Source organism: Conger conger, chromosome 8 (genome assembly GCF_963514075.1).
Source record: "Conger conger chromosome 8, fConCon1.1, whole genome shotgun sequence".
Taxonomy (NCBI): domain Eukaryota; kingdom Metazoa; phylum Chordata; class Actinopteri; order Anguilliformes; family Congridae; genus Conger; species Conger conger.
The window spans coordinates 38196122-38222393 of NC_083767.1; the positions used below are offsets into that span (position 1 = coordinate 38196122).

Below are 26272 nucleotides of genomic sequence, written 5' to 3' on the forward strand. Positions count from 1 at the left end.
TAATTTCTTAGTGCATAGGAAGATTAAGGCCTGAAAATAATTTTAGCCAAAGAGATTTACATAAGTACATTTCACTTGGAAAGCAAACACCATAGGAGCTATGGGATAGCTACAGTTACAGTCATTTAAGGGCCTCTGTCAATGTGCTTCAAGACCCGCTTGACAAAGAGAGAGGGCTGATTTTTAGGCACAAACATTGAGTTAAATAGAAACGTTGAGTTGAGCAGTGTGTGGTGTGGTCATTGTCAGAAGATAGGAAGGGGCAGTGCCAAGCACAGCTTGGTGTGCCAACGTGAGAGATTTCAAATTGAATGCAGACGGCAATTCAAGCTAGCAAAGGTTGACGGTGTTTAAAAGTGGCTTAGTATGTGTGAACATTCACAGGTTGAACACCAAGTGAGCAACATCATGCTGGACCAGTTGCACTGGCCAGTAGGCCAGGCAGCAAGGCATCACAGTAGTCCAGACAAGAGATTATAAGGGCCTGCACAAGTAACTGTCTGTAGCCTCTTGGGTGAGGAAGGGCTAGATTATTTTGATGTTGTGAAGGGCGAACCTACAAGACTGGGTGGTTGCCACAATGTCCAGAGAAGCTCAGTTGGACAACGGGGTCGCACCAAAACGAGCAGGAGAGAGACATTGTGGCTCCATCCATCGACTGTAGACACTACTTTCTTTTGAGACAGACAGCTTTGCAAACTAAACTTAGGAAATAAAATAAGCAAGTGAGCCTGAAACTTCACATCCATTAGTCTTATCATTTTCAGCATCTAAACAAAAGCATGGGTGTTAGTTACTTAGCCATGAACAAAGACTGTATATTGTGGAGTACAGCTGGCAGTCTGACATACAGTGCTGAGATATCCGTTTGGTTTCCTGCAAAAAGTAGAGCCAGAGTCAAGTAATTTCACAAGGGACTGTGAGTAAAAGAGAGGCCTTCAATTTGTTTTCATTTGTGAGTTTGTGGTGGAACAAGTGTTTATTTTCTCCTGGGAAATAAAAACAAGAACCTATTTCATAACGTACTCGTCTCTGACACTGTCTGTGAACGGAAAGAAAGGTCAGAGTTCACTGATGCAATCGAAACACAGGCCATAAAGACGCACTGGAGCCCCAGAGCTCCTGTACGGTGCTGAAAATGTGGCACATACAGTACATCACCAATCCTTGACATGTCCTAAATCGAAGTATCTCCGCTGTTTAGTGGAAAACCTACACAGGATGTGCTAAACTAAATTTACAAAATGAGCTTCTCATCTACACAATCTTTATCGAAAGAATCGGATCTCAGCGAAACAGGGTCTGAAAAGGTTTTAGTCAGCTGACCATGGAAGTCTCTGGGAAGCGTTTTTCTGGGCAGTGGCCTCGCAAATCCAGCAGATCATAACTGACCCTGGATCAGTGCTCGAGGGTGGGGGCTGCAGACTGTAATAAGGCAACTTGGCACGCCCCCTGTTCTCAGATCAGCAATGTTCCATTGAAGAGACGACCAAACTCGCAGCCCCTGCTGGACAGCCAGACTTGAGTGGGGCCTCAGTCCCACTTGGGCTCATTTAAATGAATTAATTACACAACTAATTAGACTCCAAATCCTCTGTTCCTCTGTTCTGTAATGAGCTTAGTGTGTGAGTCCCAGGATCACGGAGAAAGGACCACCAGGGACTACTGGGTAATTCAGCTCAAAACATCACCTCTTGTCCTTTATTATCTTATTAATTTATTCAATTACCAAAAATAAAAATAAAAATAATAAAACACTTTCAAAAGTGGTAATAAAAACGAGGAAAACGACAGTTATTTCCCAGTGATTGGATGCAAGTTAAACATACTGTACATTCCTAGATTGATAAACAAAGAAGAGTCTGGCACTAGAAAATAAATGAAACATGCTCTTCTGCCGACTCGGCATTGGCTAAATGGCCGCTAGTGGTAAGAACAGACTAATGGCCACACCTCATTAACGCTGAACGTTGAGAATCTTCCGCACACAGGTCCTGCCAATAGCCACAGCGTAACATTATACAGTGTCCCATGCAAATTCTGTTTCGATTACACACTTTGGAGCTACAAGCATTGGCAATTATGTAGTATATATTACACAGTATAATCCTCTCTGGGAGGGTTATGTATCAAGCTTATACGTAGGAATACTACATACTGAAGTATATTTATACTGTATACACTATGAGGTATATAAGGGAATATTTTACATTCCATGCTGGGTGGATATGATCAAGTACTCTCCTCGATTGAGCAGGGACATGGATACACAGATATAAATAAGTAATAATGTGCGTGTTTTATATCCCAGACAGGTCGGAGGTCGTGACGGACGGCTGCTCCGTTGCCGTGGGAACGGCTTGGCACCCCTCCCGCTCCGCGGCGCCCCTCAGGTGGCCGTGGCGAACAGGAAGATCTGGAGCAGAGGCATGACCTTCAGGGTTGAAAGGTCAGCGAGGACCGCCTGCAGAGGGGGGGGGGGGGAAGCGGAGAAACGCCCGGCTGTTACTCTCCCGCTCGGAAACGACCAGGAATCCCGCACGCACTTCCAAGACTCCCTCCGCCCCGTCCGACATGCATGCGATTATCAACAGAGCGTTTAAAAAAAGATAAGACCTGTTCCTCAACCAAGAAACTTTCTTTTTTTTGATCGCGCTTTGAAGTGATACGCGTTCGTCCTGGCAACCGAGTAGCCAATACGCCGTTCTCCGCCTTGGCCTTTCGGGATTAAGGATTAAATTTAGTGACCTATCATGTTTACAGAAGGAGTCTACGATTTCACCCCGGCCCAGGGCTAAAAATAAAGCCATGTTACGATACCTTCTCCAGAGAACCAGGTGGTACATGAGCAAGCAAATAATGTCTGACAGCACCTCGATATAGGGTCAGTATCACACTCCTAGTTCAGCTTCACATAAACCACAGCTGTCAGTCAAGGGCAGAGGGTGGGACAAGAGCAGCCATTTTGTAAAGCACATTCACAGCCTTGGAAACCCTCGTCCCAAATGCCACAGCTCTCAGAAGAGCACTCAGGGAAGTATCGGAAGAAGGGAGAAAACGTGATATTCTTCATTCCAATATCCTTAAAGAGAGGACTGAAAAGAATTCTAACAATTTTTATAATTTGTATGTATATATACCATGACTACATTCATTTACATAGCATTTATATGTCCAAAGACTATCGTGCCCTGAAATGTGGGGTCGATGTATAAAAAGTGCTGTTTCTGCATGGTGAAACCAAGGTAAAAAAAACAAAAACTATATTTTTTCATATTTTCCCACAAAGTGTTTGAATACAAATCTAAAATTGTGGATTACAGAGCTATGGAGACCCACGGGCATGTGTTCACACATGCATACTGTATTAATGTAATTCTCAGTTTGGGGTGGGGCATTTTGGAAAGTTAAATGCAGAGATTTGTTTGCAAGATTTCTGTGTTTTTTCAAATTTCACTGCAGTTCTCTAATGTGCAAATAAAAAATTTGGATAATAACAGTTGGATGGAAACCCCACAACAGTCTCTACACATGTGACAGTGAGGAACACACACACTGCGTTGGTGGGACAGGGAGTACCACACACACACTCACCTCAGCTGCAGCCAGTGACATCACCTCCATCAGGTTCCCCGCCCGGAAAGCAAAAACAGCCGCCGCCAGGACTGGGAGAGGAATACAATCACCCATAATGCACCTCTACAGAGCTAGTGCTGGCAAATGCTGCTCAAGGGATGAAGTTTCCTGAACAAACCAAGGCCATATCAACAGGCACACAGCCACACTACCGTGGACCTACCTAATGAGCCAGCTTCAATAACTCCATTACCAAACTGCAATACAAAAATTACTTCTTTTTTTATTGCTGACTTAGTTATGTGGCCACATTGTGAAGTGATCTCGTAGTCCAGCAACCAGGTTTTTAAACAGGAAAACAGGATGTTCACCTCGGTCAGTGAATCCATGGGATCATTGAGTTTCCTCAAGACATATTCAAATGGCTAATACGTCAAACACTAGTTACACAAGGCTTGCAAATGGCGCTGAATGCTAAACAAATAAAAATATATCCTGTATAAGAGAACAAGCGCATGATGGCAAAAGACAAATAAAAAAGAGAGGGAAGCCAGCCAATCACAGCTGAGGTGAAAGGTGACAGTACGCCCACCTGCCACTATCTCCAGAGAGTCGTATCCCAGAATCCTGTCCCACAGCAGCAGGAGCTGATCGGTGGAGAGGTAGCCAGAAAAGGCCCGCACCATCCACTTAAAGGCAATACGCAACCTGCGGAAGACCAGCACCCAGAAACTACACTCAGTCACAATCCCAAACCATCACTTTCAACTTTCATTTAAAACAATGCTAAAGAAAATGTAATATGTGCCGTTCACAGAATTAAACCTAGAGTCTTTATCCTTCTCTGAGAATGCACTACATGTCAAAAACAAACACTCATGGTTGGCATTTATATAGCTCATCCTTGAAGTGCATCATAGGAGAATTTAGAGGCTATATGGAGAGCACACAAAATATAGCCACCAAATTAATATGTAGGAAACTTCCTTAACCTTTGCTGTTATTTTATTAATATTTCATTAACAAAATAAAATTGTGCATATATTTTGTAAATGTTGAGACAATTTTGTTAATTGTTACAATAAAATTTGAACAATGTTACTGAATTTAATACACATCTGGATTACTTTTCATTACTGATCTCAACCTTTAGGTTAATACAAACTAAAATTGCTGCATGCATTGAGGTGCATTATCATCAATATTCATGTAAAACATCAGGTGGGACTTTTCTGAAAGTGTACATGTGGCTAAGATGCCGCTAGATGGCGCCGCATCACTGAAATACTTTTAAAGCCGACTGCCAAGATTGGTTCTTATTCAGGAAGGGAAATTCTTTTATTTTGTTATTCTTTTGTGGCTGAGCTGTTAAAAACACACAGATATTCACTTATGTAAGACATATCACTCCATGTATGGGGAGGACCTCAACTGTTAAGTAGCACCCCGCACTCTATACCCTGATGGACTTTGATATAGTGTTACAGAGTGCTGTGGGGCACAAGTTTACATTTGAGGCATTTAGCAGATGCTCTTATGCCGCATGACTTATGCCTTATGCTTACATTGTTTTTACATACAGTCCATTTGTACAGGCGGATATTTTACTGAAGCAATTCAAGTTTACTGCTTTGCTCAAGGGTAAAATGGCTGTGCCCCTCCAGTGAAACAACCCTGCAAGTTCAGTCAGAGACCCGGTTCTTCTGTGTACCACTGTGTTACACTGCCACTCTACATATGTGTAAGTATGACGTAAGGTAACACTATTTACTCATATGGGTCAGGGCAAGGCTCTCTATTTATGTTACGAAAGGTAAGATCTTCCTTTGCAAACATTTCCGAGCACAATGTGTACACTTGTCATGGCTTTGGAGATACACTCAATCTCTCAGGTTTTACAGTTCTATACTTGTGTGTGTGTTCTTAATGCTCTCAAGACATTAACAATGTGTACATTGCCACAAAAGCCTTGTAAGTTGCTCTGGCTAAAACGATCTGTGAAATTAATTAAACATGTGTGTGAGTGTTTATGCTTGCGCCTGTGTGTATGTGTGTGTTTGTGCATGTGTGTGTGTGTGTGTGTCTGCGCGTGTGTGCGTGGGGAGGTGAGTTTATACAGGTAAAAAGCAGACAAGTAAACTCACGGCTGAGCTCCGACTTCACGCAGGTGGTAGAAGAGCTGAGGAAGGTGTGTCTGCAGCAACTTCTCAAACTGCAGACAGAGCGACACAATCCCCTGCAACCACACACACACACACACACACACACACACACACACACATTTTACACAATTTCCAATGCCCTCATATCATGCACATAGGTTTGGGTGGGGACAAGGAGACATGTCACCCCCAATATTTTCATATGACTTCACTGCTAGACAAGCTGGTGAGACTTCATGCTTGACTCCATAAGACTAGGTGGTCGAGCAGTGTGTCTCCTCCAAAGTTGAAATGAAACCTATGCCTATGCCTCATATTGTAGGATACAGCTCAGTTACACACACACACTCACATGCATTTGAGCCTCTCTCCGAGTAGCACACTGTACTCACTGAGGGTGATGAGGAGATGGAGTGAAGCCTGAAGAAGTAGCGCATGTACATCTCTCTGAAGACCCTGTACAGTCTGGACGGCTCATTGTACAGGAAGCAGAAAGGGGCCACTGGAGAGGAAATACATGTCATTGTGGGGACCTCATTGAACACACACATCACTGTGGTTGACCACATATGGGGACCTCAGACAGTGAGGACCCTATATATGGACCTTGTTCAACACACTCATCACTCTCTGGACCCCATACAAGGTCCTCATTCAACATACACATCACTTTGGGGACCCCATGCAGGGAAAACATTGAAGACACATTACTGTAAGGATCCCACTGTGTGGGATTATTAAATTTTACAGTTTAACAATTACTTTTACTAAAGTCTATATTCTATAGAACATGAACAATGCAGACTCACCATACATTGAAAAGCCATGAAAAGGTATGACACCTACAAAAAAAACCCCAAATAGAAACAGCATGTTTTCACTGAAGTAACCATGAAAAACTATTTTAATTACAGAAAGATAGTATTATTTGCATATCAATCTGGATATTGCTTATCTGGTACATGCTTAGTTAATTAAAGTATAAATGGCACATGTATTGTCGTATTTTTTATATATCTCAATGTTAGTAGAAAGTAGAGCAGCACTCCTACCATTTGGAGGATAAACTACAGCATAGTCTTCTTTCCCCAGCTTTTCTGTTAGAAATCACAGTGTTAATAGCAGGCAGCCATGGTCCCGGTCCTCTCATATATGCATGGTATTACACTACCAAGTATACATAATAAAGGTTATGTACGGTATATATAATGTAAGGTGAATTTTACCTCGGATATAAGATTTGGGAGGGGTGGCACTGTTGTAGCTGAAGTGCTCCAGCACCGCAGTGTCCCGTGAAAAGCACAGCAGGACCTGTCAGAACATTACATTACATTATATTACATTACAATACATTATATTACATTACATTATATTATATTATATTACATTACATTACATTGTGTTACATTACAATACATTATATGGTATTTATCCATGTATCAAACGCTTTTATCCAGAATGACATATAGATTTTATTTTTTTAAACTACATATTCCATTTAAACAGCTGGACTGAAGCAATTCAGGTACCCTTGTTCAAGGCTGGAAAATGAACCTGGAACCTCTGTTACAAACCCAGGTTCCTACTTATTTTATGTCACTGCCCACAAGCGGAAACAGAACCACCTATTGCAATAGGTGGAGCACCTAGACTATATACTACATGTCGTCTTTTACAAGTGGCAAATTACTTGCTTATTTTAGCATTTAAACATAATCCCTGAAAATAAGTACATCTCAAACCAGAATCCTGATATTAAAAAATAAACTATAAATAAAAATCTGCCACGGAATAAATCAGTGGAGCTGATTCAAAAGCCTTAACAGACTGCTTGTGCATGAAATCAAGAGAAAATACATTTCCCATAATCCACCTGGGCCAGGTCTCAGACAAATATAAATTATTCTGCTTCACTGAGAATGTTATCCACAGGCTCAGCCTTGGATGAGTCAGACCCTGCACACAAAATATTTACCAAATTCTTCAACTACTAGGCAGCCAAAATAATGTAGTATTATAATAACATAGTATATAATATTTGTAGCTTATAATACTTTCCAATATTTGTCCCTAGAAGGGCTTTTTCTGCATCACTCCTATCCCACCATATTTGTCCAATGCTGCCTCTGCATCAGAGCACCGCGTGACTGCGTGGGGATACTTATGTTAGTGGGAGACGCTGTGATATTAAAATGATGTGTGAACACTTTATTTAACCATGCTATCAACATCAAAAGCAGCAAAGCAAGAAAGGCTCACTCATCAGCACCCAGGAGTGGAACTATCCCATTTATAAGCAATATTAATTCAGGAACAAGGCTATGAAGGTAAATTCATGCGGCACATGCATTTTATTACGTGACATGGTATTTAGCAGACGCTTTTATTCGAAGCGAAGCACAGAACAGTGCAAATCAAGGTCATAGAACAAAGGACCGAACACGTCAGATAAGGTACAAATCATGTACGATTGAACATAAGTCCAGAACATAAGTCCAGTACACAAGGTAGATAGGCCAAGTCTGCACCATACCAAGACATTACAACTTCAGGAACAACAGTACCGAGACAAATACAAATTAAAAAGTCCTAGATTAAGGTACAAAATACCAGGGCTAAAGATAGACAGGTGAAAATAACAGACAATAGATTAGGGGACTGCCGCAAAGGATTTAAGGTACAGCGTGAAGGTTGGCGGCGAGTGAGCAGTTCTCATGGGGGTGGGGAGGTCGGTCCACCACTGGGGAGCTAGGGCGGAGACGCTCCAGTCAGGACAAGCGAGAGCCATTCACAGCCAGTGGCAGCAGAGCGGAGTGGTCGAGCTGGTGTGTAGGGCTGAATTATGTCCTGTAGGTAGGGAGGGGCCGTCTTGTTGGCTGCAGCGTAGGCCAGAGTCAGAACTTTGAATCTGATCCTGGGAGCCAGCGGAGCGACTTTAGCACGCAAAACGGAATTGAACGCATCACGTATACGGACCACTGGCTCAGTTGATCGTGGCCCATGTTAGTAGCGGAAAGGCAGACTTCAAGTCTGCCCGTGTGTATGTATGTCCATACATCAAGCCAGTGCAGTTAATTTTTTTGTGTTTTTTTTTTTTTTTTTTTCCAAGCCCTTTTGCTCTTCCTGCAATAGCACCCGCGCCTCCCAAAAATCCCTCGCCAGCAGCTTCCTCGCAAATCCAGACGTGTGACACACTCGGGCGTAAATCATTTGGGTTCCCGAACAAACCTGCACATTATCATGTGGAAACTGCGAGGGAAAGGCGCACTGGACGGGAACCGCGTGGCGGAGTAACTCCCGAACATCCGACACTCGCTTTAAAAAGCCAAGAAAGCGGATTTTCTCTGTTACTCTTCGTATAAAAATATTTTTTAAATATTTTTTTTAGGCCTTTTTCAGCTTTATTGGACAGTATATAGTATAGAGAGACAGGAAGAATGGGAGCGAGAGAGAGGGGAAGACATGCAACAAATGTCAGACGGTCGGATTCGAACCGCCGACGTCGCGGCTCGTAATGAGCATGCGGTCAGTCCTCTACAGGCTGGACGTTGGTTAGAAGAGGGGCTTCGGAGATGTGCAAGACATACGAGCTTCAGAGCTGCAGCTGCCCCGCTTTCAAATCGCTTGTCCGGTTTATGAGGATTCAATCAGCATTTTATCTCTTTTTCCCTCTTCAGAACAGTGATCGAAAGATACTAACATCGCCACAAAACAGACCTGGGTCAGATACATAATTGTTTTGGATTCGAGTACTTTTCTACTGAGCTTTTACTGAGCTTGTCTGGTGGATTGCAACCTCTGAAATACAAGTGCGAACGCCGGTCCTCTGGGTTGGCTCAATCGCATGTGCCAAGATCAATCGAGCACAGGAAAGTATTTGAATCCAAAACAATTACACATTCAACCCGGCCTGCCAGGAACCACTGTTGCACACCTACCTGATACAAGTAGTCTTCAAACACAAAGTAGTAGTCGTCATTGCTGGCTGTGAGCTTCACATCCTGAGAAAGGGGCAGAGAGAGTGCATGTTAACTGGAGTGCATTCCACATGAACAAGCAGTCTCAACCAGAGGGGACAGTTATCATGCTTTTCACAAATATTGGTTGATTAATATTCACGAAACGAGGGCTTTCATAACAAAAAATATTTACAGGACAGGAAGCAGGCCACAGCATCACAAATATCGCTGTATCAGCACACAATCACATATACAGCCGGTGGCGGCCTGTAGCATAGTGGTTAAGGCAAATGACTGGGACACGCAAAGTTGGTGGTTCTAATCCCGGTGCAGCCATAATAAGATCCGCACAGCCGGTGGGCCCCTGTTCAAGGCCCTCAACCCTGAACCAGAAGAGCAATTTACATGCCCCACACAAAGCAAGCTACCACAGCCAAACAAATGTCTTTCAACAGAGACAGGGAGCCAAATCATTCAGCTAAATATTAATTGATACTGGTTTGTTAAACCAAACAGACCTACATTAATATTGCATCCCACTATTAAGCATCAGCACTTGGCCCATTATATTGTGCTGCATTATTTATATTAAATAATTTCTTATTCTGCTTTATTTTTAACAGAAATATCAGGAGGTGAGGTGTGGGATGCATTTTCCCCTGGAAGTATAATCTGTCATCACAAAGGTACACAAACAAGCCGTTTATTTAAAACGGCTCCAGCTCATAAAATAAAGAAATAAATCAAGCATATAATAATAAAAACCTTCCACCATATGAGTTTATGAAGGATGAATGCTCACGTACTTGAACAAGCATACTGCTATATGAGAATGCTAATTATGAATGAGCGGATTCTCAAAGAGGTATTTTACCTTGTAGATTAAGTTGTCCACCAGAAGGTCATGAATAATCACTGCAGATTTCAGCTGTTCGTAATGCATCACATCCTGAGAACACAGCATAACAGCCTTCACACACTGAAACCATACCTCGTAAAGTGGATTCTTGTACTTTAATACTTATATTTAAATAACTTTGTAGGAGGGGGGTGGGTGCATAACATGTTTCTGTACGGCACATCCCTAAATTATTTTGGTTTTTATTGTTCCATTTCTTATTTGGTATACAGTCATGTATGAAACACGCTTTATGAATAAAACGTCATTTCGACCCAACAGTGAGTTTATCCAGCGGGGTTTCAGTTCTGTGCGGTATTTAAACGGGTAGAGGGAAAGAAACGCAACGATAAATCAAAGTCCCTCACTCCGTGCTCGGAAGAAGATTAGCCCGGCTATCAGAATCACAGAAGAAGTGAGAAAGAACAGAGGACCCCGGCAGGAAAAAGACACCGTAACAAACGAAGGAGAGAGGGAAAGGGAAGAGGGAGGGGAAGGGCGGGGAGAGGGACAGACGGACGGACAGATGACCGATGTACAGGCCTGGGCGGAGAGACAAACTCCTCCAGACGTACTGAGATACAAAAGCAGGATTTAAACACGTCTGGGCTGTGTCAACGGGTAATCAAAACACTTCCCCAGAGTTCAAAAGGGACAAACCATGAGCAGAGAGGGTGCTCCAGCACTCGCCAAACGCGACAGGGCGCAGGACCGCAGCAGCCGCTGCAGCTAAAATACGGCTGCTCATCTTAAGCAATCGCTCTACTATGTGGATGCCCCCCCCCATGTGATTGGCCCAAATTGGTTCTCAGTAGGCAGGTCAATAGATGGGTGTCCAAAGCCTGCCTGCACACACTGCGCATGAACGTCCACTCCCGACTGAGTTTACGCAAGATCGAACACCAACATTTTGGGAAATCATTTTTTTCTTCTTTTTTTTCCGACTTACCCAGACCATGTTCATTTTTGTGCATTCACTGGCTCAATTTCCAGGTTAGCATAACATGTTAGCTTAGCATAAAGACTTGAAGCCTATAGGAGTCAGTAGCCTATTTTCTTCAAAGTGAAGAAATATACCTTACAGTAAATACATTTACATAAGGTATAAATAAGGCAGCTTTGGAGTTGATGTAAGGTGTATTTCTTCACTTTGAAGGAGGTAGGCTACTGACTCCTACAGTCTTAACACATATAAAGGTATATTTCCCGAAAGGTTTTCCTTTAACCAGTGAACTTTGAAACTAAGCAGCATCATCACATTTTTCAGGTGAGAGTGGGGGCGGCCTAGTGGCTAAGGTGCTTGACAGGGAACTGGAAGGTTGGTGGTTCAAGCCCCAGTGTAGCCACAATAAGATGAGTGCCCCCTTGGCCAAGGCCCTTAACCCCACATTGCTCCGGGGAGATTGGTCCCCGCATAGTCTGTCTAGATTATTTTCTTTTCTGTGCTCTCCAAAACTGACAGAGAAGCAAAGTGGCCGTTCATTCATGACTTCAGTTGGCCACTTGGATTTGAATCATCTCTTCTCTCACTAATATTTGACCCAGGTCTGATATGTGCTGATAAAAAAATAGAATAGGGCATTGCAAAGAAATGTTAATTTAAGCAGATAAAGAAGTACAGAGGGCAACTTGCTCCATGTACATCCATTTATAATAATGTTTAATATGTAAACTCCTGTTGTCAATCAGGTTTACCTGGCAAAGGGAGTTCACAACAACAAACAGCTACTCAACTGACTGTTGATGAACAGAAAATCCCAGCAGCCACGATTCAAGTTAATCAAATTACATACTTAAGCTTTCTAATTTCATATTCATATACAGTATCACCACGAACCAACCATATCAGAAAATAAATGACATTATAATTTCAATCCTTTAAAAATTTTTAAGCATTCTGAGGCAGTGTCATAAATTCTCTGACACTAACTTGAATAATTCATCATCATTTTGAAATCCAAACTTAAAAAAAATAAAATTACAAATGATTTTCTACAGGAAGTCACATTGCTCATTGTTAATGAAGTAATGACTGCAAACTTGACTTTGCTGACAAAAGAGCAGTGTTGTCCTACAGAAGGACACGTGTGTCACTTTTTTTGTTTGGGAAGTAAACTAGACCGGCAGTCTGATAGGGGCATATGGCCTCCTTTTGCGGAAGAAAAATCTCTTCACAACCCATTTTTCAAGCAGGCAAGGAACATTCTAGAGCATTAATCCATTAGAACGTCACAGTTAAAGAGTCCTGACCTCGATAAACATGAAGAATTGTGTGAAATGGACTCCGCTTAAACGGGGAGAGAAATGAAGGCCAAGCAGAATGTCAGGGAAAGCCTTCCAGAACCTTCCGGAAATGTGACAAGGACCGTCATACTTAACAGCTATTACACGTCGATGATGAGTGGCATCTCAACACACAACACATCTGGGGACGGTTTCTGCCTTGTGGTCGTAACTCCACTAAAACCGGGAGGTTTCCGCCGTGGCTTTAAAACACGGGTTACGGGACAGTGTTTGTTCTTCCTGTGACTGCGCGAGGATATAGTGTCCTGGCGGCGTTTCGATCCAGAACATTCCAAGGGGATCCATCTTACCCACCCGCAGGCAGTGTTTGAACGTGCTGACTGCTACCTTATACAAACACAGAGGGAGATGGGCCCTTCGCCACACATGGAGCAAACCCCCTTTGTGTTTCAGACACTCTGCTAAACGGCCTCCGTTTGATTATGTTGGCATCCAGGCCACGAGACAGGTTACTGCGGTCTCCTGTAAACACGGCTAAGGCTAATTTATGGTGAAGACGCGTCCTTCGGAACTGGCTTCAGGGAATGCAGGCCTGCTCATCCCTTATGTAAAAGAGCTATGAGGGAGAGGGGTCAAGCACTCAGCTCAAGTTTGGTTCTCCGACGCAAGTTCAGAAACCATGGAAACAGAATATACAGAAAATATAGTGAAAATACACATATGACCCAAAACATTGCCTTATATGCTGTTGGTCCGCATGTTGCCAAAACAGCTCTGTCCAGCTGAGGCACGGACTCTACAAGACCTCTGAAGGTCCTCTGTGGTATCTGGCGGCAAGATGTTTGCAGCTGATCCTTTAAATCCTTCAAATTGCGAGGTGGACCTGCCACGGATCGGGCTTGTTCCAGCACATCCCGCAGATGCTTGATCGGATTGAGATCTGGGGAATTTGGAGGCCATGGCAACACCTTGAACTTGTTCCTCAAACCATTCCCAAAGAATTTGTGGAGTGTGGCAGGGCCACACGTACTACCCTACTGAAATAGGCCACTGCCATTGGGGAAGTACCTGGTCCCCAATGATGTTTAGGTAGTTGGCATGAGTCAAAATGACGTCCTCATTAATGCCCGGACCCAGGGTTTCACAGCAGAACATTTCCCAGAGAATCAGACAGGATAGCCTTCATTGCCCTCGTGAATCAATGAGCCTTAAGCATCTAACACCCAGTCGGCGGTTTGTGGTTTGTCCCTCCTTGGACCACTGTCAGTAGGTACTCATCACTGCTGACTGGGAGCACCCCTCACTGGATCTCAGGGTGCACTAAAAACTGCATTTGTCTAGGTGGAATAAACCACCTGAATTTTTCTCTCCCTCACAAAATGGCCGCCTTTTCATCACCCAGGTGGGTGCTACATATTTGTGGTGATTGAGGCAAGTTTCCCCCTCATCACTGTAAAGTGCTTTGAGTATGAGAAAAACACTGTATAAATGCAAATTATTATTACTACGATCTAAACAAGTCCAAGTAGATCCCAGCAAGGTTTCTGGCAGGGCCTGTAGGAAGCAGCCTTGCGTCCCACCGCCATCACTGACTGACTGGGAGAGAGGCTCCCTCGATAGCGTATGGCAGTAGTGATGCACTGCCTCTGGGGGGGCAGAGACCATGGTTGACATTATAAATGGTGACATCATAGAAGTACAAATACTCATAAATACACGGAAGCATAGTTATGCATGAATATCCATACAGTAATACACAACATAACCATAAAAACATACATGATATCCATAAATACGAAAAAGGTATAAATTTGCGTAAATACCCAAACATGCACACATACCCATGCATGTGTAAATGTATAAATATGTATAAATACCCACTGAAGACATTTCAAACTAAGTTTAATAAGCTGCAGACCAGCCTGGCCCAGCCAACCATAAGCAGGCAGTGAGATGAAAGTAAGAGGAGAATCATTAACTGCAGTGCAACTGTAACATCTGATCTGAACACAGAGAACATGGGAACCCCGGCAGCTGTGGGCACAGGGTGTGTGTGTGTGTGAGTGAGAGAGAGTGAGTCTGAGCATGTGTGTGTGTTTATGTGTGCATGTGTGCCAGCATATATCTGTGTGTGTGTGTGTGTGTGTGTGTGTGTGTGTGTGTATTTGAATCCAAAAACATACAGAATTTATTTGGATTCAAATAATTCTATACTCTGTTGTACCCAATTAAATACTCAGAAAAAGTGCAAACGCTGCCTTCTGGTCCTCTTGGTTGGCTCAATTGTATCAGGCACCAGCACATTTCAATCCAAAAGAATGACATTTTGACCCAGCTCTGGCATGTGTGTGCGTGTGTGTGTATGTGTGTGTGTGTGTGTGTGTGTGTGTGTGTGTGTGGGACTACTCTCACCTCCGGTTCATTGGTTGAGTTTAGGATCAGGGCCCAAAGATCAGCTCGCAGTCCTGTAGGACAGCCCTGCCGACTGTACTGCTGTGCGGCTGCACAGTCCTGCTCACTCACCACTGAGAGAGAGAGTGAGAGAGAGAGAGAGAGAGAGAGAGAGAGAGAGAGAAAGAGAGAGAGAGAGGGGTTACTGAGCACTGAGAGATAGAGAGGTTACTGACCACTGAGAGAGAGGTTACTGACCACTGACCACAGAGAGATTACTGACGACTGAGCGAGAGGTTACTGAGCACTGAGAGAGAGGTTCCTGACCACTGAAAGATAGAGAGGTTACTGACCACAGAGAGAGGGGTTACTGACCACAGAGAGAGAGGTTACTGACCACTGAGAGATAGAGAGGTTACTCACGACTGAGAGAGAGGTTACTGACCACTGACCACAGAGAGAGATTACTGATGACTGAGAGAGAGGTTACTGACCACTGACCACAGAGAGAGATTACTGACGACTGAGAGAGAGGTTACTGACCACTGAGAGAGAGGCTACTGACCACTGAGAGATAGAGAGGTTACTGACCACTGACCAGAGAGGTTACTGACCACTGACCATAGAGAGAGAGATTACTGACCACTGACCATTGAGAGAGTGATGCAAAGTAAGTAAACAGTACAGACTGCAACAAAAATAATTGCAAGAAAGGACTTGCAGCAAGTGAGAAAAATACACTTTCCAAATGACAGAACTACCCTGCATTCTACTGTGTGTGAAACAGTTTGTGAAAACAGTTGAACTTTCAACTGGATTTCATCGGAAGCAAAACAAGCAGTCATTTCCCCATCTCTCCTCTGTGGGGGAAGAGGACCGGGAAGGCCAACCTCTAGGGAACGCTGGGCTGAGGAACAGACGCGCGGTCGCTAAAACGGGGGCGAGTGGCGAGCGAAGGCTCTTAACGCTGTGTACGTTCCCTCCCTTTACCGGCCGGCCAGCAGACGGATTCCTCTCCATCAGTCTGCGGCGTGTTTACACTGAGCTCAATTTACAGCCGCGTTAAAACCTCTATGCCCATTCACCCGAGGGTCTGGGACGCCACTCAAGCTTGAGTGGGGCTAGCGCTGGGGGCTAGCGCGAGTTTACAGAGGGGGGGATGAGTGCATGGGGGGTGTTTGGGGGGGGGGGGGCTGTTAGAGGGCCTTTATGAACGGTTCAGCGTTTACATCAGCGGGGGAAAACCCGTTAGAGCACACAGGCAGCCTTGACGTACGCTGAGGCAGGGGCTGAATTCAGCGCGTCAGACGAACCTGGAAGCATCTGTCCTCAGCTTACCTCTTTTTCCAATGCGAACGTGTTCAGTTTCAAACAAATCTGTACAGAGAGAGAGAGAGAGAGAGAGAGAGACATGAACTTGTTGTCATAGAAGGTGTTCCACAAAGGTTTACCTAGAAAGAATTGTCAGATTATCAACTATGACAACAAATACACTTTCAATCCACTACTGACTTGAATACCTGGAGACTCGGGTATCTGTTCTGGAAAAACCCAATGACTGTCGTTATCAGATGATAACATATCTTGAAAGCCACTATGCATTTCAAAATGTCAATTTTTTTATGTTTGCTAAATTAGCACTTGCACCTGCAGAGTAATTCTGTAAGGGCCACTGTACACTGTTTCAACCTGATTGATAGATAACCTAAAGATGAATATAAAAGAAACATTGTGAGAATGTTTTTTTGTTGTTGAGGGAAGAGGGGGACTTCCTACCTGGGGGAACAAGAGTGTGATCATCAACCCCCAGCTGACCAGCCATCAAGCCCAGTTCTGGGAAAGCTTCTCTCTAAAATAAACAACATCCACCATTTCCTGTTCATTCACTTTCGCTTCCAAATAATTCATTTTCAGTTTCCACACGCGCGCGCACATGCACACACACACACACACACACGCACACACGCACACACACACACAATTACAGGAATTCAAACCTCAGGTTTAAACCACTAGACCGCAGAACTGCATGGTAACTGGACCAGGTACTACTAGTTTCAATACAGTTCTGTGGTCTAGGTGTTTCAATTAGTCGCAAAATCTCAAATCTAATTGCCCCAATAAGCCTGCATTAAAATGGCTCAACTTACCATTGTGCCTTTCTATGCTAACAATGTCAAGTTTGCATTATTTATTTTGTAGATGTATGACTGACACTCAACAGACATGTCTAGCTCAAGACGAAGAAAGAAACCCTTTCATTCAGCTTTCATTATCGTTGCTTTGAGGTCACGGGAGGGAAGAGTCTGGCACGTAACACCGACCGTATGTACGGAATGCATCGTACGACTGGGTGTAAGCCCCGGCTGTCGGAACATTTATTTAGTTTCTTGCGAATTTATGGATTATAGATAAACACTGTATACAAACGCTTGCTTGGCTCATCCGGCAGGCTCTAAACAAACCCGCCGTCCTATCTGGGTTCGGCTAAAATACTGCTGACTTGAGTTGGGTTGCTGTGGAAACACCTGCAGCTATCTACCGCTGAGGCAGGCCAGGGAAAGCCAATGAGACTGAGATACGAGGGCCCTGGATCCCGTCTCCCACCTTCCCTCCAGCCCACCCATCCACTCACCCGCGGTGCCATTGCTTTGATCTCCCACAGCCTCCAGGACAGAGCGGAGTTTAACCCTTTTAGGGACAAATACGTGATGCTAATGCTAATGCTAATGCAACAATTACTACCGTCAATCGAGTTTGTAGTCTGACCTTATTTACAGCAGAAATGGAAATCCCAAGTGAAAAGAAAAAATTGGAAATCTGTTGGAGGAACCTATGGCGGAAGAAACTTCCAGGTTGGTCTACTAAAAGAAGAGTTCTAGAACATTCCAGAAGAGGTACTCTTCAAAGGGTTAAAGGCAGGCATCTCACCATCTCCTGGATGCCTCTGACGTTGAGCGGCACCTGAATCAGTCCCCAGTGGCAGCGGGAGCCGGCTCGGTCGCTGCAGTCGTGATTCGGGTTCCGCAGGCCAATCAGAACCTGGAAGCACAAGATCGTCAGGTCTGCCATCTGCTGGAGGACCCCTCTGCCTCCAAGGCTCCCATATATATGGCATTGCTAAACTACAGTGCTGTGCAAAAGGTTTAGGTGTGAAAAAATTCTGTAAAATAAGAATGCTTTCAAAAATAGAAATGTTAATCGTTTATTTTTATCAATGAACAAAATGCATGAACAGAAGAAGTGAATGAACATGAAGACGAATGGAGCTCACTGTATATACCAGTACACACGGCCTTGTGAAACTATTCAGATCCTTGGACAGGTGACACATTATGCTGAGTACAGAATTATAAAGCCTGAACTACAAGCAGGCTACACCAAACACTTAGGTGTTTGTGAACTTACCTCTAGGAAGTCTTTAGGGGCATACACGGGCCTGAAATGCTTCAGATCTGCCAAAAGCAGAGAGAAAGAGGAGTGGTTAATTCCAGGTCTTTGAGAGTTCCTTTGACTGACAGTGTGGTGGGAGGGATTGCCAAGAATAAACAGTTTCTATATCTCCAAACCCAAAGTTTGGCCACAACCATCCATTCATTATAGATGGGAATTGTATTGCCAACTGAGTTTACCCAGATTAAATCAGATCGGCCTGGATGTATGCGTTTGTCCTTGAGTTCTGAATTCATTTCTTCCACAGTCTGGTAGAAATTAATAAAGCATATTGCAGGAGGAAGTGTCGGGGGAGACGGTGAGGAGTGGTGTGGGGGGTGGGTGTACATAATCCGCTTAAACACAGACCATTCAAAATACATTTCACAGACCGCAGGAGGTCTGTGAAATGTATTTTAAACTGGCTAAAGCCCTTTATCTCCAGTTTCCACAGAGCATGTAAACGTTACCATGCCCCTTTACCGATAAATGTCATCATCACACATAAACACCGTTTCTCATGGGCAAACAATGAGCAGACCTGGGTTCAAACAGTATTTGTTTTTAGATCCAAACACCTTTCTGCATTTGATTAAGCTTGTCTGGTGTATTTGAACAAATTAAATGAAGCTAAAAGTGTAAACCCCACCCATTTGCTCCTCTTATTCTGTGTTTCGATATGAATCAAGTGGGCGGATACCTGGTTCATCTGTCCCCATCTCATTCCATTTGTTGATAAGCTCCTTCTGTTCCTGGGCAGATCTCTGATTGGTGGAGTTGCCAGTATTAAGAGTTGGGGGTGGGGACAACAGTGGACAGAGATTTAGACAAAATTCTCAACACACAGGAAATCTTTGAATTGAATAATTCGGAGAATAAAAATGAGAAGAATTACAATATATGAATAGACAACATATTGGGCCTCTTGCAAGAACATTTACATATTCGTATCATACATTTCTCTTAGTTTTTGTACTTTTTGTGTGCCACACCAGATTCAATAAACGCTTCTAACTTTTCTAACCACAGTATATAAGGTACTGTAGGTGGATTCCATGGGATAGATGGCCAACGGGATTAACAAGAACAAGGGATGTCTCACGTAGTCGGTACCTGATTGGGTAAACTGCTGTTCATTGATTTTTTTGAAAAACATAATAATATGGTGGACCATTGATAAACTTTATTTTACTACTCCAACAGTCTGCTAAAATACATTTCGGAAAACATTTCAGGCAAGAAATAAACAAAGCAGTTACTCCATATGCCGAGTTTGAAAGTTTTATCTGAGGTTTTGCACTGCAGTATGAAATGAAAAGAATGCATGCTTGCATGACTTGTAGGACAGGTAGGATATAGGACGACTAATAAATGATGTTCCTGCCGAAACAAAAATTCTAAATGCAAGAAAATTGGTGAATCCTTCATACAAGCGATTTAAGAACAAGTTTGTTCGTACTGTACGAGTGGTTCTTGCATGAGGCCCATTTCTCCAGTTCTGCTATTGTTCATGTAACATGTCAGGGATACTGATGTGCAATACTGGAGGCCAGCTGGTGTTTGGCTGCTTTAGTTCTACTTCAGTGTCATTCCACTGTTTAAACTGAACTAGTGTTCACCCCTGGGCATCTGGAAGTCACAGATTAAGAGACTTCTTCCCAGAAATATGATTTGTTCTACTATATACTAGCTAGCATAATGTTATTGGTCAAAGGTTTCATTGGGCTGAATCTCCAATTGGATCCCAACCTATACAAGATCATGAGACATCAGGAGAAGTTATCGCCCACCGATTTATCAGGAAACCACATTTGGTATTTGGGCAGATTCCTCTGAAATCATAATTCCATCCTGGTCTTGTAAGAGATGATGGAAGATCTGCAGCACTGTTTCTTGACAACTCAACATATGAGAGGCCCTAATATATTATGTCCTTACAGGACCTGGGATAAGAGGCTCTAACATGCTGTGGTCCTACATGACCTGAGATTAGCAGCTTTAACATACTGTGGTCCTTCAGGGCCTGAGATAAGAGGCTCTAAAATACCATGGCCCTTCAGAACCTAGGATTAGAGGCTCTAACATACTGTATTCATACAGCACCTGAGATTAGAGGTTCTAATTCACTGTGGCCCTACAGGACCTCAGATTAGAAACTCTACTACACTGTGGCCCTTCAGGACAGTAGAAGCTCACTGAGCATTCAGGACCAGAGATTAGAGGCCCTAATGAATTGCAGGCATAAAGCAGCAGCCCAATTAAACCTGGTTTGAAGAGCATTTATGGAATATTTTCACTCCTCTGTAACAAGCCATTCACTCATGTCTTACCTTGTGGGCCAAAGGGACGCCGAGTTCCGTGCACATGCTGTTCAAGCTTTTAAGGATCCGATTTTCCCAGCTGGCCTGGGGAGGAGCAGGTACATACACCATCAATCTGCTATACTAATGAGTACAGCCCTCATCTGGAGATGGTAGGGGGATTAAAGGTCAAAGGTCAAAAACAATGAGCTTGATATTTAAAGGGTGGTCTGCAGACACTCAACTTTCCAGAATTGCACTTTTTCACTGTCCTCTGACATCTTGGGACAGGACTCTGATCCTGAGAGCTTTCAACCCATTACCGGAGTAGAAGTGCACCACCCAGAGCTTTTACCCTGGGAGACCGTAAGATAGCCTGTCAAATTTTTTTCAACAATCAAATTGGAGTGGTTGGCCACAGTTTCTTTCCCCAGGACCTCGATTTCTACAAGTCATACAAAATGGAACATTTTCTCATTTAAAATCAATATACAAATTTTTTAAATTATGAAAGACAGGCATTTATGAATAACCAAAAACAGAAAAACAGTACAATCCATAGAGACAGTACAACAACAAATATTACCCTGCAATTCCACAATTTGTATATTTGTCCAAACATTAAGAAAGTTGTACGTTAAAGTTGTCCTGTGAAAAAACATAACATTTAACAGGAACCTGGGTAAACACAACACTTTTTGTGAAATTACAATTTTCTTTACTGAATGAAAAAATAATAATAATAATATTAATAAACTTTATTTAATTCAATCACCCATCAATGTAGCTCAAAGTGCTTTACATTAAGCAAATTACAAATAATTATAAAGACAACACATTGAAGATAAAAAAAATACAGAAAAAAACAAAACACTGAACGTGGAAATCCACACAACAAACAAATAAGACAAACACTTTGGGGCCTTTCCCCTGTGCCTTCCTCAAGTGGGATGGCACTGATTGTGGAATATGTACTTTAATTAGAGGCTCTGATATAGTGTGGTCCTTCAGGACCTGAGATTAGAGGCTCTAACATACTGTGGTCCTTCAGGACCTGAGATTAGAGGTTCTATCATACCGTGGTCCTTCAGGACCCGAGATTAGAGGCTCTAACATACTGTGGTCCTTCAGGACCTGAGATTAGAGGTTCTAGCATACCATGGTCCTTCAGGATCTGAGAAAAGAGGTTCTATCATACCGTGGTCCTTCAGGACCTGAGATTAGAGGTTCTAGCATACCGTGGTCCTTCATGACCCGATATTAGAGGCTCTAACATACTGTGGTCCTTCAGGACCTGAGATTAGAGGCTCTAAAATACTGTAGTCCTTCATATCACCCCAGGAAAAGTAATTGCCCCCTTAAGTGTTATAGTTATAACTGGTTGCACCACCTGTATCAGCAATAATTGCAAGCAAACATCTATCAATTTGATCAATGAGTCTTCCACAACAGAGCCCACTCTTCAAAACTCAAAAGAGACCGGGCAAAACTGAGATTCATGGGAGAATAACTAGGCGGAAAACCACTGCTAACCAGGAGAATCATCAATGCTCATCTCACATTTGCAAAAAAACATCTAAATAATCCCCAAGCCTTTTGGGATGACTTTCTACAGACACAAGTCAAAAGTGGGATAAAAATCCTCCACAGCGATGTGAAAGACTGATCTATAGGAAGTATTTGGTTGCAATTATTGCTGATAAAGGTGGTGCACCCAGTTATTACGTTTAAGCAATAACTTTTTCACAGCAGTATTATAAAAATTCAATGACTTAATTCAATGACTAAATAAATGAAATAATAATTAAAATATTTTTGTTCACTCAGGTTCCCTTTGTCAAATATGACTTTTTCCAGTGTGACAAATATACAACAATAGAGGAAATCAGGAATGGGGCAGATTCTTTTTACGTACTGTATACACAGATGACAAGAGACTTATTTTGTCACAGCAAACGGATACTCGTATTCACAAAAGGCAAAAAACATTATTTGTAAATGGGGCATAAAAACACAACCCTCCCCACCTGAGCTTTGCGCATGTATGCCAGTGGCTCCTTCATGTGCTGGGGGGGCACCGCCAAATGGTTGGGCGGGGGTAGTCTAAACACAGAAAAAACAGAGAAATACCTCAGATAGCACTTCCTCTTTCTTTAGCTTCCCATTGGGCCTCTATTTACACTGGCCATATCAGAACAGGTCACACATAGTCCCATCTTACAGGACAACAGATGTAAATGTGAAAAGTTACTGTTTTCTCTTTCGCTTGCTCGCTCTCTTGCAATCTCTCCCTCTCTCTCGGTCTCTCTCCCTCTCCCTCCCTGCCTCGTTTGGCCACTTATCATCCAACTTAATGACTCTGTCTGTCTCAACAGGATTATACCTCTTCAGCAAGTTCTCAAACTTGTCTGGTGTCATAAAACACTCACTCCCGTGTAAACATTCCAGGTTAAAAAAGAAGGTACGGATGACTTGTGTTAGGGAGAGAGGAAGGGATAATTCCACTTTTTATGTAGCAGCCAGACTGGGAGTCATTAATATCGGCATGGACAGGTAATAAAACCGGACGTAGTTAAAGAAACAGGCGAACGCGGTTCAGAGCCTTGGACAAATGTCTCGTGCAACAGTAAATTGTTAAGCTTCCTCCGTTTTCTGTATTTTCTTAAACATTCCTGTCATACATCTTCTTCTATGATAATCTGACGCAGCGATGTACAATCTCACCAGAAATGATGGCAGAATGTACCACTGTTTTTTTAATACTTTAATAATAATAGAGCTACGAGAAGAACAAATCCAGAACTGTTATTCATGTGAAAATCATGTAAATAAGGTGTCCCAATAAGCACAATCTCAGTGAAGGATGACTCTTTATGAATTTAAAGCTCTAGAATGTTCTGATTTACAGATTCTCCTTTATCATTGTATCATTGTGCAGGTGTGAGAAGTGCCAACTCTCGCTCTAAATGTGTCACTCCATATGGATGATGTCACTCGGAATGCATTGCTCTATAAGATAACTGTATCATAGCACGTATTGATCGAGCGGGGGGGTAAAGCTGTGCAAATAAACCTGCCCTGATGCTTTTTGTGAGCGCAAGTGCCCACAAGCACGTCCGTCTGTCCGCCGAATTGCGCACCACCACGTCCAGCTAATGTGGAACAGTGCAGGAATCCCACAGAGAGCCTCTCCGTGCCAAGAGTAAAGCACGGCACTTTATCACCCTGGCGTTTTAAAACAGACTTTATGGGTGAAGAAGAAGTGTCTAAACATACCGACGTGAAAACCGCAAAAATCACAGTTCCACTGAACCGGACCTGCTGGTCGTTTTTTTGTTTAATCACGTGTGGCTGAAAAAGAGCAGAAAACCTGGAGGAAAGGGGGGGGGGCGTTTCGGGGAAAGGGGACACTCACACATGTAACTCCCGATATACCGCATTCTGCAGTTTCCTCTCCCAACCTGACAGAGAAGAAAATAATACAAATAAAACAGAATAAATATGAACTGGGTTTCACAGGGTCAGGGTAGAGGGTACGATGGAAGTTCAGATAAATCAATGAATCATATGAAACGTATGAAATATTTCAGGCCTTCAGTTCTTTTAGTGTATCGGTTACATATAATTTAGACACCTCTGTTTTAATTTATCCTACATATCATACATTTATCAGATCCATTTATAGTGCTGGAAGAACAGTGGTACCACAGCAGAACAAAAAGCTACAGCTAAGTTGTAGGTTCAAAATTGAACACCCAACAATCCTATGCAGCATTTAACACACACATTAAGTGGTTGAGGTGAGACACAATACACACAAGAAAGAAAAAACAATCAGTCAAATTACACAGTGCATTTACTGCATGCATTGTCTAGTCTTAATGCAGTTTGGGAACCACTTCTCATCCAACTATGGACCTCTACTAACCGCACTGCGTTACTGAGGGAAGCACACAGAGGGTTGTGGTGACTCATGGGGCAATCACATCGCAACATGTCATCAAACTGATGGAGATTATTTACCTGATTTCTTTAAGAAATTACGAACATCTTCTTTGAGACATTCAAGCTTAATCTCTGGCCTGTGCAAGCACTCCTGATGGGGGAAAAAGACATAGAGTCAAAGCTTATTTCCATAAAAATAAAATAAAAAGAGACCAGCAATGAGTCTAAATTCATTTGGAATGGATCAGTTTAGCCTGCTGTGAGATGGGGACATTGGCATGGTGGAAAATTGTCTTTCCCTGGATGACTCCATTGATTATCTAGAGATAGCTGCTGTAACTCAATCACCTTGCAGCATGACTGGGCATTGTGACATCAGTATCATCTTGCTGAAAATCATATCAATCTTCAGTAATCTCCATAAGCCTTTCCCAGTCTCTTTTTTCAAGTGAAAATGAATGATTAATTTGGCTATTTCTAATTTATTTCATTTAGTCTAATCTCTCTGACCAGGCTGCATGATTTTCCCAAAATGTTGGAAAACAGCATGTCATACAAGGTTAGATATGTGCTGGTCGGGCTCAAAAATTGTTTTACAATATTCATAATAATTTGCCATGATTTTTTATAATATCTTACTTGTTCACTCAAATGATTTTTTTTCTAGTCTGATGTTAATTATCAAGCGCACGGCAAACCACCTTACAGTAATAAATATATTTCTGTATGGACAGTCCATTCGATTTCACAGTAGGCTACACAATGCGATGGAAATCTCTACGGAAAAATCTGCAGTTAATTTTAAAACCGCTTTAAAATGTTATCTGTATAAACTAGCAGAATTAGTTAGTCGTAAATGAGACATAATCAAGACGCTCCGTTATAGGACAATATTAAACATGACATTAGTCATGTTTAACAACGTGCTGGCTAGCCTATTCCTAAAACTGAATAATGAATACCACTTCCCCCAGCCATTGCATACAATTGAACGTGCGGTTTCAATTGTACTAACGTTAAATACTGATGATGTAGTCTGCCAGGTAGATCGGTACCGGTTGGTACCTAATTTAGCTGAAAGACAATATAGAGCGTTGCACACGGCCACAGTCCCATCCTCCAGTCGTAGTAAGTAGTTATTGACTCACTTTGGCCTGTTTCTCCAGCTGTGAATGTAAATGGGTTCCTTTCAAACGTTGGACGACCTGGGCTATTGTCACTGAGAGTTCTGATCCTTCGTCCATCATTTGCAGAAGTAATTTTGCAAGCTACCTCTGACAATTTGTTAAGGAATCATGGATCATTCGCCGCAGGTCCTACGGTGGTAACTAAGCAACTGTACGAGAATTAAAGAACCCTGAAGGA

General features: G+C 42.8%; 1 protein-coding gene across 1 annotated transcript; it reads right to left on the minus strand.

The window, feature by feature from the left end:
• Positions 1 to 1031: 1031 nt before the first annotated feature.
• Positions 1032 to 26239, minus strand: tbc1d19 (TBC1 domain family, member 19). The gene is made up of 21 exons (XM_061250833.1): positions 26056 to 26239; positions 24986 to 25058; positions 24378 to 24423; positions 22990 to 23065; positions 20993 to 21067; positions 19363 to 19426; positions 18639 to 18685; positions 18162 to 18272; positions 17007 to 17079; positions 16569 to 16607; positions 15252 to 15364; positions 10572 to 10646; positions 9677 to 9739; positions 6965 to 7049; positions 6791 to 6835; positions 6548 to 6580; positions 6131 to 6240; positions 5721 to 5812; positions 4169 to 4284; positions 3595 to 3665; positions 1032 to 2464 (listed from the first exon to the last, which is right to left on the minus strand). Exons 1-21 carry the CDS (start codon positions 26152 to 26154, stop codon positions 2390 to 2392), a joined length of 1581 nt encoding a protein of 526 aa, XP_061106817.1. The 5' UTR covers positions 26155 to 26239; the 3' UTR covers positions 1032 to 2389.
• Positions 26240 to 26272: the final 33 nt, after the last annotated feature.

Coding starts and splice junctions, on each gene's coding strand:
- tbc1d19 (XM_061250833.1), bottom strand. CDS start 26,154: ATGATGGACGAAGGATCAGAACTCTCAGTGACAATAGCCCAGGTCGTC. Junction 23,066..24,377: donor GTATATCGGGAGTTACATGT/GTGAGTGTCCCC, acceptor TTCTGTGTTTAG/ACTACCCCCGCCCAACCATT. Junction 6,241..6,547: donor TCATGGCTTTTCAATGTATG/GTGAGTCTGCAT, acceptor TTTCCTCTCCAG/TGGCCCCTTTCTGCTTCCTG.